Source organism: Chiloscyllium punctatum, chromosome 19 (assembly GCF_047496795.1).
Source record: "Chiloscyllium punctatum isolate Juve2018m chromosome 19, sChiPun1.3, whole genome shotgun sequence".
NCBI classification, from domain to species: domain Eukaryota; kingdom Metazoa; phylum Chordata; class Chondrichthyes; order Orectolobiformes; family Hemiscylliidae; genus Chiloscyllium; species Chiloscyllium punctatum.
The window spans coordinates 47,571,447-47,586,761 of record NC_092757.1 but is presented as its reverse complement, the minus strand read 5'-3'; the positions used below and the strand labels follow the sequence as shown (position 1 = coordinate 47,586,761).

At 45.6% G+C, this 15,315-nt stretch overlaps 1 protein-coding gene and 1 non-coding gene across 2 annotated transcripts in view; both read left to right on the top strand.

Annotated features, from left to right (window-relative positions):
- mybbp1a (MYB binding protein (P160) 1a) overlaps positions 1 to 15,315 on the top strand; it is a 98,380-nt gene that overhangs the window by 50,029 nt on the left and 33,036 nt on the right. The window contains exons 19-23 of the mRNA XM_072589331.1: positions 2,285 to 2,442; positions 6,621 to 6,755; positions 7,927 to 8,041; positions 11,743 to 11,874; positions 13,250 to 13,318. Coding sequence (XP_072445432.1) covers positions 2,285 to 2,442; positions 6,621 to 6,755; positions 7,927 to 8,041; positions 11,743 to 11,874; positions 13,250 to 13,318 — 609 coding nt within the window. The remainder of the gene's footprint in view (positions 1 to 2,284; positions 2,443 to 6,620; positions 6,756 to 7,926; positions 8,042 to 11,742; positions 11,875 to 13,249; positions 13,319 to 15,315) is intronic.
- LOC140491700 (small nucleolar RNA SNORA50) lies at positions 1,134 to 1,270 on the top strand. Its single transcript, XR_011963372.1, has one exon. It is a non-coding gene; the product is annotated as a small nucleolar RNA SNORA50 (small nucleolar RNA).

Sequence of the window (15,315 nt, the reverse complement as noted above, 5' to 3'; positions counted from 1 at the left end):
TTTTTTGACATCTCAATTCCCCTTTTGTTCTTCAAAAATGAAAATTAAGTGCTTGGGCAAAAGGAAATTGATTTTTGTAAACCAGGCATTTGGAATCTTCGGAAGAATTGATTGCCTTGGCCACATTTGTCCAGATTCTTCTGATCTGTAGCCTGAGATTTATGCACAGCTTACTGATACCTTACAGGTCCATGGTAACTTCTTCCAGCCAGTTAGTTGGTATCTTTGCAGAAGGCATCTTAAACCTTAAAGGGGCAGGCTAACAGTGGTATCTTGCAACTGCTCTGAATCCCAAGTTCTTTGTGAACAGTGCCATAGGCATTAACCAGTGTTGAGGAACTAAGTACCAGTTTACTGTACTTTTGCAGCAAGCTAATGAAATACTTTCTGTTGTAAATTTGTGATCTTGGAGCATGTAATCTGATATTATAATTTAGTTCCTGTTCAGAATGACTGTGTATTTAATTTACTCAACGTATTTAATAGTGCTTGATTCTTTGGTAGAGAGGTGCAGTACATCTCCACACCAGTTGGCGGTGCTGTTGTATTAAGCCCAATTTAGAATCATAGAGTCATAGAGATGTACAGCATGGAAACAGACCCTTCGGTCCAACGCGTCCATGCCGACCAGATATCCCAACCCAATCTAGTCCCACTGCCAGCACCTAGCCCATATCCCTCCAAATCCTTCCTATTCATATACCCATCCAGATGCCTCTTAAATGTTGCAATTGTACCAGCCTCCACCACATCCTCTGGCAGCTCATTCCACACACGTACCATCCTCTGTGTGAAAAAGTTGCCCCTTAGGACTCTTTTATATCTTTCCCCTCTCACCCTAAACCTATGCCCTCTAGTTCTGGACTCCCTGACCCCAGGGAAAAGACTTTGTCAATTTATCCTATCCATGCCCCTCATAATTTTGTAAACCTCTATAAGGTCACCCCTCAGCCTCCAAAACTCCAGGGAAAACAGCCCCAGCTGTTCAGCCTCTCCCTGTAGCTCAGACCATCCAACCCTGGCAACATCCTTGTAAGGCTTTTCTGAACCCTTTCAAGTTTCACAACATCTTTCCAATAGGAAGGAGTCAAAAGTGCCTACTTGACAGCCATCATTCTGAAATAATATTAGTAATGCACTATCTTTGAACCTGTGCTGTCCTGATCTGTAACTTCACAGGCCAAGCAATAGTGCTAAAGAAAATGCTTGTTATAACTGGGGCTTCTCAACACTGCAAACTGTGAAGCTCTTTTAAAAGCGAGCCACACACCGTCATTAATCAATTTACCTTTTGAAAATTTAATTTAAAAACTAATGAAACAACCATTGTTTAACAAAACTATATGAAAGAATTCCGATAGGATATAATTCTTTATGATCCCAGGCTTGTAATTATGTGAAGATTCCCTGTTGTAAGTTTAGTAACTAAAGTGTTTAACTGCAACCCTGGTTACTATTTCCTTGTCATGTTTAGTTAGCTGACCACATTACTTATTTCAGAATCTTCAGTCACAGTTCAGGGATGTTGCTGAATGTGGTTTTCACTGCAGTTTCTCCACCTTCTTCTGACCATTAGGAGGCAGTATACCACAGTTGAAGAACACTGAAAAAGGATGTCCCAATCCCAGGACAGTCAGAGAGTCATGCAGCAAAGAAGCTGTCCTTCAGCCCATTGAGTCTGTGCTAACCTACCTCCAGTACTCCCGCCTTCTAGCACTTGGCCCATAGCCTTGAATGTTATGACATTTCAAGTGCTTGTCCACGTACCTCTTACCAAAGCTGTAATACCATGTACCAAAGGTTGAGATTTCTGCATTAACTGCCTTCCCAGGCAATGCGTTCAAAACTCCAGGCACCCTCTGGGTAAAAGCATATTTCCTCTGGTCTCCTCCAAACCTCCAGCCTCTCACCTTTAAATTATGCCCCGTTATTACTGGCACATTGACTTTCTGTCTACTTTCTATCCACCATGTCTGTGCCCATCATTACCTTGTATACCTCTATCAGGTCCACCCTCTAACTTCTGTGCTCAGAAGAAAACAACCTAAACTTATTCAGCTTCTCCTCATTGCTAAAATGCTCCAACTCAGGCAACATTTTACTGAATCTCCTCTGCACCCACTCCAGTCCTTATCCCATTTTGCTTTTGTCCCATTTTTATTTGTATGTATATTTGAATTATGTGATCCTGCATTTTCTCCTATGCGGGTATTCGGGTGGTGTTTTTTCCAGCTTAGGTGTCTCTTTGTACCTTCTAACAGATCCTCTTCTTTGTCTCCTTCAGGTACTGGACTTCATTGAAGTATTCCTTGTGAAACAGCCTGGAAGTCCACTTGTCTTTGACCTTATTGAGCCCTTGATTGCAATTATTGAAGCAACCCCCAACTCTCTCTCAGACAACCAGGAGGAGGACTTCCTACGCAAGACAGCGGACATATTCAAGTCAGTGATTACATTCTCCTTGTGCCTTTGCCAATTATTTAGTTGCTGTAGTAGTTATGCTGCAGTACTGTGATCTGTAGGTAAGGTTTTGGGATCATCCGACGCTCCTGCGCTGATTATTTCAGGTTAAATTTATAGGGAGCTAGTTGCTTCTGAGCAGGAACTCTGGGTTCTAAGAACAGGGCCTGAAATTTCATCCTGTATTCACTTGTCACGTTGTCCATGGGATTTTGGCTGGATTGGTCATGGGAGGTGTGAGAGGGCTGTTTGGATGGAGTACAGGGATCTATTCTTTTACATTGAAGCATGCCCTGCGATGGCTGCAACCAATTAATTTGTACATCTCCGGGATTTAGGCAATGATGCACAGCAGACTGTGTGAGTCAGAAGTTGTAGTTCACAACGATCTGCTTCCACGGGTAACATTGGCAAAGTGAGACTTGTGCCACTCAATCAGTTATGCTGCTTTATTCTGAGACTAGCATTCAGTCCGTCAAGGCCCTGGCTCACTGTGGATCGCTCTCTTTACTTTTCTCTAATGCCAGTGGCACTCTTATCTCAGACCATGAATTTAACTTGGAAAAAAATCTGCCTGGACGCAGACATAGGTGGATGGGTTAGTAATTTTGCAAATGACTCTAAAGTCGGTGGAGTGGTGGACAGTCATAGAGTCATAGTCATAGAGATGTACAGCACGGAAACAGACCCTTCGGTCCAACCTGTCCATGCCGACCAGATCTCCCAACCCAATCTAGTCCCACCTGCCAGCACCCGGCCCACATTCCTCCAAACCCTTCCTATTCATATACCCATACAAATGCCTTTTAAATGTTGAAATTGTACCAGCTTCCACTAGTTCCTCTGGCAGCTCACTCCATACACACACCACTCTCTGCATGAAAAAGTTGCCCCTTAGGTCTCTTTTATATCATTCTCCTCTCACCCTAAACCTATGCCCTCTAGTTCTGGACTCCCCGACCTCAGGGAAAAGACTGTCTATCTACCTTATCCATGCCCCTCATGATTTTCTAAACCTCTATAAAGTCACCCCCCCAGCCTCTGACGCTCCAGGGAAAACAGCCCCAGCCTGTTTAGCCTCTCCCTATAGATCAAATCCTCCAACCCTGGCAACATCCTTATAAATCTTTTCTGAACCCTTTCAAGTTTCACAACATCTTTCTGTTAGGAAGGAGACCAGAATTGCATGCAATATTCCAACAGTGGCCTAACCAATGTCCTGTACAGTCGCAACATGACCTCCCAACTGCTGTACTCAGTACTCTGACCAAGGAAGGAAAGCATACCAAATGCCTTCTTCACTATTCTATGTACCTGTGACTCTACTTTCAAGGAGCTATGGACCTGCACTCCAAGGTCTCTTTGTTCAGCAATACTCCCGAGGACCTTACCATAAAGTTCAAAGTTTGGGAGAAGATTTGTAGCTCGTTGTTGTGGTTCTGTTCGTCGAGCTGGGAATCTGTGGATGAGTGCCATGCCTCTATCAAAAAACACATCGACTTGGACCCAATATACCAGCCACTGCAGCGGACAGCTGGAACTGACAACCAGCAGGTGGCAGAGACAAGCCACCTTATGTCGGAGGAAGCATCACAGAAGCGCTTCACAGGAGGCTCCCAAGCATTGAGGATGTCACCTAGAAAGGGGACGAAACGTTTGCAACACAAATTCCCAGCTCTGCGAACAGAACCGCAACTTACCATAAAGTGAATAAGTCCTGCTAAGATTTGCTTTCCCAAAATGCAGCACCTCTCATTTATCTGAATTAAACGCCATCTGCCACTTCTCAGCCCATCTGATCAAGATCCTGTTATAATCTGAGGTAACCCTTTTCGCTGTCCACTACAACTCCAATTTTGGTGTCATCTGCAAATTTACTAACTGTACCTCTTGTGCTCGCATCCAAATCATTTATGTAAGTGACAAAAAGTAGAGGGCCCAGCACCGATCCTTGTGGCACTCCACTGGTCACAGGCCTCCAGTCTGAAAAACAACACCTCCACCACCACCCTCTGTCTTCTACTTTTGAACCAGTTCTGTATCTAAATGGTGAGTTCTCCTTCTACCCCATAAAATCTAACTTTGCTCACCAGTCTCCCATGGGGAACCTTGTCGCACACCTTACTGAAGTCCATATAGATCACATCTACTGCTCTGCCCTCATCAATCCTCTTTGTTACTTCTTCAAAAAACTCAATCAAGTTTGTGAGACATGATTTCCCATGTTGACTATCCCTAATCAGTTCTTGCCCTTTTAGATACGTGTATATCCTGTCCCTCGGGATTCCCTCCAACAACTTGTCCACCACCATCGGGCTCACTGGTCTATAGTTCCCTGTCTTGTCCTTACCACCTTTCTTACACAGTGGCACCACATTAGCCAACCTCCAGTCTTCTGGCATCTCACCTGTGAGTATCGATGATACAAATATCTCAGCAAGAGGCCCAACAATCACTTCTCTAGCTTCCCACAGAGTACTAGGGTACACCTGATCAGGTCCTGGGGAGTTATCCACCTTTATGCATTTCAAGACATTCAGCACTTCCTCCTCTCTAATATGGACATTTTTCCAGATGTCACCATCTATTTCCCTACTGTCTATATTTTCCGTATCCTTTTCCACAGTCAACATTGATGCAAAATACTCGTTTAGTATCTCCCCTCCCCCCCCCATTTTCTGCGGTGCCACACAAAGGCAGTCTTGTTGATCTTTGAGTGGCCCTATTCTCTCCCTAGTTACCCTTTTGTCTTTAATGTATTTGTAAAAACCCTTTGGATTCTCCTTAACTCTATTTTCCAAAGATATCTCGTGTCCCCATTTCGCCCTCCTGATTTCCCTCTTAAGTATACTCCTACTGCCTTTATCCTCTTCTAAGGATTCACTCGATCTATCCTGTTTATACCTGACATATGCTTCCTCCTTGTTCATAACCAAACCCTCAATTTCTTTAGTCATCCAGCATACCTACCAGCCTTTCCTTTCACCCTGACAGAAACATACATTCTCTGGACACTCGTTATCTCATTTTTGAAGGCTTCCCATTTTCCACCTGTCTCTTTACCTGCAAATATCTGCCCCCAATCAGCTTTTGAATATTCTTGTCTAATACCGTCAAAGTTGGCCCTTCTCCAGTTTAGACTTTCAACTTTTAAATCCAGCCTATCCTTTTCCACCTCTATTTTAAATCTAATAGAATTATGGTCGCTGGCCCCAAAGTGCTCCCCCACTAACACCTCGGTCACCTGCCCTGCCAATGTGGAAGAATGTTGCAGGAGGACTTGGATAAATTGCAGAATTGGGCCAAGAGGTGGCAAATGGAGTTCAATGCAGATAAATGTGAGAAAATTCACTTTGGGGAAGAATAACAGGAAGACAGAGTACTGGGTCAATGGAAAGATTCTTGGTAATGTGGATGTGCAGAGGGATCCTGGAGTCCATGTACATAGATCCCTGAAAATTGCCACCCAGGTTGATCGTGTTGTGAAGAAGGCATACGGTGTGTTAGGTTTTATTGGGAGAGGGATTGAGTTCCAGAGCCTTGACGTCCTGCTGCAACTGTACAAAATGCTAGTGCAGCCTCTCTTGGAAGAATATTGTGTGCAGTTCTGGTCGCTCCATTACAGGAAAGATGTGGAAGCATTGGAAAAGGTGCAGAGGAGATTTACCAGAATGTTGCCTGGTCTGGAGGGAAGGTCTGATGAGGAAAGGCTGAGGGTCTTGGGTCTGTTCTCATTGGAAAGAAAAAGGCTAAGAGGAGATTTAATAAAGACATACTAGATGATCAGAGGATTAGATAGGGTAGACAGAGTCTTTTTCCTAGGATGATGATGTCAGTTTGTACGAGGGGCATGGCTGCAAATTGAGGGGATAGATTTAAGACCAATGTCAGGGGCAGATTCTTTACTCAGAGTGGTAAGGGCGTGGAACGCCATACCTGCCAGTGTAGTTAACTCAGTCACATTAGGGAGATTTAAACAATCCTTAGATGATGATATGAATGATGATGAGATAGTGTAGGGGATAGGCTTAGATTAGTTCACAGGTCAGCGCAACATCGAGGGCAGAAGGGCATGTACTGCGCTGTATTGTTCTATGTTCTGATAAACACACAATATATAACTCCTTCTCTCTCCAAATGAAATCTCTGTTGTTCTGCAGGAATTGTCTGTGCAAGTCCAAGCACTACTGCCGAGACATCGCTGAGATAAAGGACGACCTGCATGAGTTGATGGAGCGATTGCTAGATCGAGCCTGCAAGCAGCCAGACTGTTCAGTGTCACTGTTTTGTTTTAGGTACATCATGTCCAAGAGAAACTGCTCCGGTCAGGGTTCATAAGGGAACGATCTGCATGGGTCAGGGTTCATGGGAGCATGGTTTACTCCTGTCAGAGTTCATAGGTCATGGTCTGCTTTGGTCAGGGTTTTTGGGGGTGATTATTTGTTCATTGTTGGCTGTGAGGATCGTTGGCTTATTGCTAAAAGGTGGTGCTGGGCTTAAGCCTTGCACCAGAACTGGAGGACATGAAAAGTGCGGCACTGTCATTGCAATGGAAGGTCCTACAGGCTGTTGTAAAAAAAATGCAGAAGAGGTCTCGGTGTCTTGGCATTATGCATCCCCCTCATAACATTGCAAAAACAACTTTCCCATCTCCATGGTATTTATAGAGTCTTGCTCTGAGAAATTTGTTTTCCGTATTTCCTTTCAAAACAACAGTAATGAGCCTTGTGAAGCACCTTATTGACTCTGGTACATAGCAGGACATGCTGAGGACCTGACAAAGACTGTAGAAAGTGGTGCTGGAAAAGCACAGCAGATCAGGCAGCATCCGAGGAGCAGGAAAATCGATGTTTCGGGGCGGAGCCCATCTCCGGCCAAAAACGTCGATTCTCCGGCTCCTCAGATGCTGCCTGACCAGCTGTGCTTTTCCAGCAACACACTCTCAATCCTGATCTCCAGCATCTGCAGACCTCACTGTCTCCTAGAGGACTGTAAAAAGCCAACTCCTCTTTGCCAAAGAGGATACAAGAGATTGTGTCACTGTTTAGTTTCCTTGGTTTTGGGAACAGAAGTGGGGACACCAAAAGTCTCTTCTGATTTGCAGTTATATTGGATTTCCAGTTGTGTTGTTTAAACATTCGGTAAGTCCCAGAGTTATAGTGGGCTGAACTGAATCAGTGGATGCCTGTTCTACATGGCCTGCACTTTAATCCGATGCATGCTGCTCCAGTCCCACTTACTGTACGTGAGCAGGTGAGATGGCACAATTAATGAACCTGTATCCCAAGCCTAGTGTTTGACTGAATATCCCAGAAGTCCTGAGCTGGGTTAATTGGATTTGGATGTTACGATTTGCAATAACATTTCATTTCTTTTGGTTCATTCCTCGATTATGAAGAAATTGAATTAAGATAGTTTCATGTGTTTGACAGTTTCCTAAACGTCTCGTAACCTGTTCTTTGGCAGTGGGAGCCTTTATCTCTTCAGAGTTCTGAAAGGAAACCCGACTGAACCCGCAGCCAATGGCACGTGTGAAGAGAAGGAAGATCATGAGGGGGTTGCAGAAACTGGGTCTCAACAGGTACGTGCGTCAGACTGGAGAATAGAGACCAGGTTTAACAACCGTGACATTTCAGTGATAACTGCAGTATGTTCTCAAATTAGTGCCCTGGCACTCAGTGCAAACAGTAAAAGCCCTGTGAGGTGATCATTTTACCTTTCTTTAAATAAAATGGGTTTTACGCATCTAATTAGGCAGCTTGATTCTGTCAAAAACACAACTGTTCTTTAAGGTGAGGGATTCTGGGTGCTGCAGAAAAATATGTCCTGTTTTCTATCCACTGGCATTTGAATCCACTGGCAGGTGTTGCATGACTGAAAGTGAGTGTTCTCTCCTATGACCCAACAATGTTAAAGTATGTCCCTCCCTGAACATTTGTAAATGATTTTTTTTCCCCAGCATCCACCCTCTTTGTATTTTCAGTGTGGCTCTGCCCCTACCCTCAGTGTTGCGCATGTTCAAGCACTTCCTTCCCAACTGAAAGGGCAGTATACAGCACTACTGTGCTAGCAATGTCAAATTTCTATTATTACTTTAATCTGAGACTCCAACTTGCTAATACTTGCTCTGATGAAGAGTCATCTCGACTCAAGATTAGCTTACTCTCTGTCCGTGGATGCTGTCTGACCTGTGATCTTCAGCATTTGTTGTTTTCAGTTGCTAAGAATTTGCTATCGCCTGATAAATGCCAGTAATATCCAGATTTTATTCCCTGCACATGCAATCTTTTTTAAAATCTCATGCTCTTTTAACTGTTTTCCTATATCAGTGATTAACTGTCGAATGCAAATCACGGTACATCTGAGTTAAAACTCTCTAGGGTATTGACTATTGAGGACCAAACTGTCAGCTTTTCTTGTTCTTTCTCTCACTTTGTCTCCCCGCCATCTCTCTCTCTCTCTCTCTCTCTTTCTCTCTCTCTCTCTCTCTCTCTCTCTCTCTCTCTCTCTCTCTCTCTCTCTCTCTGTCTCTCTCTCTGTCTCTCTCTCTGTCTCTCTCTCTCTCTCTCTCTCTCTCTCTCTCTCTCTCTGTCTCTGTCTCTCTCTGTCTCTGTCTCTCTCTCTCTCTCTCTCTCTCTCTCTCTCTCTCTCTCTCTCTCTCTCTCTCCCCCCCTCACTGCTGTCTCCATCCCCCCACCCATTTCTCACTCTGTCTCCCTCCCCCCCCCCCAACCGTCTCTTGCTCTCTGTCTCTAACCCCCCCCCACCCCGTCTCTCACTCTGTGTCTAACCTCCCCATCTCTTGCTCTCTGTCCTCCCCCACAACCATCTCTCGCGGTGTCTCCCCCTCCCGTCTCTCGTGCTTTGTCTCTTCCCCCCCCCTCCGTCTCTCATGCTCTGTCTCCCTCCCCCCGTCTCTTGCGCTCTGTCTGCCCCCTTCTCTCGCACTCTGTCTCTTCCCCCCCCCCCATCTCTCACGCTCTATCTCCACCCCGTCTCTCGCGCTCTGTCTCCCCCCATCTCGCGCGCTGTCTCGCCTCCCCCCGTCTCTCGCGCTCTGTCACACCTTCCTCTGTCCCTCGCTCTCTGTCTCGCCTTCCCCCGTCTCTCGCTCTCTGTCTCCCCCCATCTCTCTCTGTCTCTCGCTCTTTGTCTCTCACTCTGTCTCTCCCTCCCCATCTATCGCTCTCTGTCTCCTCTTCTCCCCCCCCCCCCCATTCTCCCATCTCTCGCTTTCTGCCTGCCCTTCTATCTCTTGCTCTGACTCATTCCCCTCCACCCCCCCATAGCCTGTCTCTCTCCCCGCGCCCCCCCTATCTCTCAATCTCTGCCTCCCCTATCTCTCTCTCTCTCTCTCTCTCTCTCTCTCTCTCTCTCTCTCTCTCTCTCTCTGTCTTCCCTCCCCCATCTCTCATTTTCTGTCTCCTATCCCCCCACCCCCCACTTGCTCTCTGCCTCCCCCATGTCTTGCTCTGTCTCATTCCCCCACCCCCACCGTCTGTCAATCTGTCTCCTCCTTCCACCCTCCCCCCAGCTGTCACTCAGCCTGTTTCTCACAATCTCACCGCACCATCTCTTGCACTCTTATCTATCGCCCCATCTTTCATGTGCTGTGTCACCACCCCCTCCCCACCGGCTCCCTCTCTGTCTCCTTCCCCCCACCCCCCCCACCCACCCCTCACCCCCACCAGCCCACGCTCTCGCTCACTCTTTTCCTGTCAGTTTTTTTTCCCTGCTAAAGCCAAAATACACTTGAATTTGTTTTCCACTTCAGTTTTCATTCTCATCCTTTGCTGTAAATGTACCTAACTTATAATTTAGCATAATGTCAAAGCTGACGTTTGCTGTAGCCTGTAATTTTTGTTCCGCAGCTGCCTGCCTGTACAGATGTCCGTTGTGTGGTTTTGAAGCGTTGAGATGCTCTGGGTTTTTATTTTCTGCTGGATGGGCTCAGGGCCCTGCAGGTGGTGGGAGATGGCTCTCAGTCCTGGCCTGGCTGCGAGTCAGGCAGCCGGCTGCTTTAGTCACACTGTCTGCCCTTTTGTTTTCTGTCATCTAATCTGGGGCCTGATTACACGCTGACTGTTGTGTTTTTCTTCCCATACGTGGTCACCACGAGACTGGTCATGACTGACTGTCCACAGAACACTTGTGTCAGAGCCTCTGTTTCCCTCCAATTCCAAGGCCTTTCTGATTGATGAATCTGATCGTCTTGAACTGAGCTGTATCAACCCATGCCACACAGCCCCCCCACAGTAAATTGGTGTTGGTTCCTGCCGCTGTGAATGAGCAGCAGCCACCTACCTTGGACAAGCAGGGCCCAGTGGCTCTTCATTCTGGTTTGAAAGCGATTGGGAATGGAGCAGGTGGAAGAGAATAAGCATTCCCATCTACTCACTCACTGGCAAGCATTAAGATCGAGTCAGAGCTCCCCCTCAGACTTTATAAAATCGACTGTACTGCCTTCAGAGCTTTAATAAAAAGATCACCAAGAGACTCTGCATGTTCATTATGAGCTGATCATCCCTGCGCAGACAAACGTTGTGAAATTTGACCCAAAATCCTGTGGAAGCGACGCAGCCCTGACATTGTCTGGCTCACACCTGCTGTTCAAAGCAGGCTGCACATTGGGGACTGTGGAATACACAGGCTGTTCCACGCTTGAGTGACCAGGCCTTCCTTGTTCACCGATATCTCTACTGTACATCATCTATAAATAAGAGGATGACGGATGGTAAGCAGTGAGCTCCCCATAACTTGTCATGCTTCCAGTTGGTTTCTGGCCAGTCCCCAGTGGTTGGTTTTAGCTCGCCCCTTTCCATATGCCGTCTTACAGTGGAGGGTGGGGGGGGGAGGCGGAAGAGTCAACACACACACACACACACACACACACACACACACACACACACACACACACACACACACAGCACAGGCAAGGGTTGGGGGACATCGCACAGGGCGACGAGGCTAGGGAGGGGAATAGTGCAACTTCTTGCAGAGAAAGGGAAGCTGACTGCCTGTGTAGGGGGAGGGGTGTTGCAGTCAACCCATGATGTCTCTGCAGTATCAGTGTTTAACACAGCCTTAGTGTTGAAACACAGCAGTGTTGGGAGCTGGGGGAGAAGATTTGGCAAATGAGGGAAGGTATTGTGGGCAGTCAAATACCCACCACTTTCCTACCCCCTCAAATGCATGACCTTAAATGTTGTAAAACTCCCCCTTAGTTTGCACTTGTCCTGCAGTTTTCAGCCGTAGGAATGTACTCTTGTCTGTTTGTTGCAGGTTGGATCACTCGGCAGTGTGGATATTGACAGAGTGACTGCAGTCTACGAGAAAGCTCTGACCCTCTTCATGACCAAACGCAAGTGTTCGCTCACCATCAGCATGTTCATCGATCTCTTTGAACGTTTCCCAGTAAGTCTGGCCAGCACTTTAAATCCGCTTTTGCACAAGTTCCATTGCAAACTTTGTCAAGAAGAAAGCATGTGAGAGTTGTCTTCAAGTTCCTCTCCTAAAAGAGCAGACTTGTGTTTGGGTTACACAAGGGGAAGTGGCCACCTGTGCATTGTTAAGTTAGATTCAGGAACAAGTGTCAACATTAGGTTTGCACCAAGTCACTCCAAATCCCAGTCTCATGCAGTTACAGGAGCTGAGGTGCCCGGACTGTGCTTAGGATAGTGACTCTGCCACGCTAATACCCCATAGCCATGATGGCCCATCGACTTCCAGTCAGCAGCAGATGCTGCTCACACCATCACGTTGACCAGATTGCCCAGAAATCTAACTCTCTTTGTACTGGATAGTAAGCAGATTTAGTGGTGACTTGCTGTTTTACTGTGGGGGAGCTCATTGCAGAGTCTGTCCCTGGCCCAGGAACATTTTAATGTGTGGAATCTTGTAAGTGCAGGAGATCACTTCGCGGTGTATCCTGCTGCCTTTTTCTGGGCAGACTATGCTGAACTATACCTGCATTGTCGCACACTATGATTATCAAGTGCGTTTATTGACTCCCTCCATTGGACAGGGACCTGCTCCCTGCTGTTTTTAAATGTGAGGGTTGACCCCCAGTACATACTCCTTTATTTTGTGGCGTAACTAATCATTTGGTCCCAGTTATTGAACACTCCCCTTTCCCTACACACTTTTTTGTTTATTTTTGCTTGTCAAATACTTCACGTGATCTGTGAAGTGTAGGCACATCCCACAGTGAAACATTTTCACAGCATGTTGCCAGTCTGTGTGCTCAGCTTATATTCAGACCCTGTGTTCATGCCACGGGAACTGACACTGTCACTTTGACCTTGTGGGGAGGATCTGAGTGTTGTAGTAGCCAGATTGGACATGAATGTTGTTCACTATAACAATTCACCCTGAGAACATTGGATTGGATTGTCATAAGATAGAAATGATAGTTATACAACCAGGTATTAACTGTAGTTTGGAAGGAAGTCTGGGGTGTAGTATATAAAACTGTAAATTTTTAACTAATTCAATTCTGACAGTAATCCTGCTGTTACACCCATGACATCACACGTCTTTTATTAAATGCTGGCCATTCTTTCTGCTGCCTGCAATGTAAACTGAGCCATCTGGCTACCTTAGCTGTAGTTATCATATCAGTCAGTTCCATCTGTATGCCTCATGTCTCTGGTAACTGATAACTGTTCAGAATGACTGGCAGCCAGGCACAAAGACACTTTCTCCCTGCTTTGTTCATTCCTTTGTCCTCAGTGATTCTGCCATGAGTCAGGTAATTGATATTGCTGATTTGATTCCTTGTCTGTTTCAGGTTATTTGTGAACGGCTGCTGCAGTCTGCTATCAAGTACATGACTGACGGTGTGCGGCAACATCAACAGGTAAGGAACCAGACTTCTGTTTCCACTCAATCCACCAAACCTTTGCAGAAGGCACTTCGATGATACCAGCTGGCTGGTTTCATTCTGGTAAGAGAATTAAAGATGGTAGAGTAGTGTTCTTTACTAGGGGATTGCTTCTTTAGAACCAAAGGCTCTTGCGGCCCGGGTGGAGGCCATTCAGCCCATCATACCTGTGTAACTCTTTCAAAGATCGAATTGATTCAACTCACCAACCTTTTCCTTGTAGCCTCTGCAAATTTTCCACTTGAAGTACTAGTCCAATTAAAAGTTTCCACCACACTTTCGAGTAATGCATCGTAACTTACCCTTTTGAACAATTTCTTATCATCTTTCACAATTATTTTAATTCTGTGTCTTCCCTTCTTGTGAATGGAAAGTGCTTTTCCACAGATCTGTTATCAAAGCCCCTCATAATCACGAAACCTCTTTATTCAATGTGTCTTTTTCTCTTAAAGAAAACAATTCTAGTGTCTCCAGTTCCCCCAATGTCAACATTCCTTATCAAAACATAGAAAATAGTAGCGGCAGTAGGCCATTTGGCGCATCAAGTCCCCCTCTCCAATCAACATGATCATGGCCAATCCCCTGTCTCAATGCCATACTCCTGCTTTCTTCCCACAACCCCTGACATCTTTAGTCTTTAAAAGCCTGCTTCTTTCTTCCTGTGCCTTACACAATTTTCTGTGCCAGAGAACTCCATCGGTTCACTACCTTCTGAGTAATAAAGTTTCTCTGTTCCAAAATGGCTTACCCTGAGACTGTGATGCTTGTTCTGGACTCACCAGACCAAGGGATAATCATCCACTCGTCCAGTCTCTCAAGGCTTTTCAGCATTTTAATGAGATCTCCCCTCCCCCAAACCGTCTCTCTCTCTCTCTCTCTCTCTCTCTCTTTCGTGCACTCGCACGTGCAAACACATACACCTAATATAACTAGCTGGCCATCTTGTTTACCCATCAGTGGCGAGAATGTCTGAGGAGAGGTCACTGTACCTAAAACATTAACTCTGCATTTTTCCCATTGATGCTGTCAGACCGCTGAGTTTTTAATAAAACTAACTCTGGTCCAATTGCTAGCATATTACCTCCAATCTCATCCTTTGATTTTGATTTTTTGATGTGGAACTTTATGAAAATCTAGATAAGCAACATGCCCATATAATCTCCCAGTTGTGTCCTCGAAGAGTTCCAGTAGGTTTGTTAAAACTGTTTTCAGTTTCGTATATTCGTGTCCACTTTGTGCAATCTGGTATTTTTCGAAGTGCCCAGTTATCACATCCTTTATAACTGAGACTACAGTATTTTTCCTACAACTAATAATGAGGCTGATATTAAGCTTATTTCGGCCATTCTTCTAGATCAGGCTCTGCATCCTCTCCAATGGTCTGAAGTGAGGTGATTAGAGTGAGCCACAGTACTACAATTGAGGACTAACCAAGATATTTATGAAGGCTTAGCATTAAACTTACCGTTTTTAAACTCAGCACCCAGGATCCGAGATGTTATTTATTAATATGTTGTGTGACACGATCAATATTCAATTGAATCTTTCACTTAGCAAGGCTGTTTCTGTGAAGCAGCTTTCTTTGGCCATCGCAACATTTTGGCGCTTTCTCAACTGCTGACTTGTTGCAGGCTTGTGCCACTGTTGTGGGGTTTGATGGCTGCCAGCTGAGTAACAAGAGGCCTGTGTTTGTTGCAACAGGGCACTCTGACTTAGTGCCACCTGGAATGTTGCCTCACCCAGCACAAAGCCAGAAAATAGGGCCTGACATGAGTGGCGCTCAGGATGTTGACTCTATCTTATTCATCTCGGTCTACTCTGTGTTGCTCCTGGTAAATTTGACTGCACAAGTTCTGAGGACTCTGAGACTCAAATGGTTTCTGTCTGCTCTACTGAACTACAAAAAAAAAAGTGCTGCGCTGTTGGAGATGCCATCTTTCAGAAGAGATGTTAAACCAAGGTCCTATGTCATA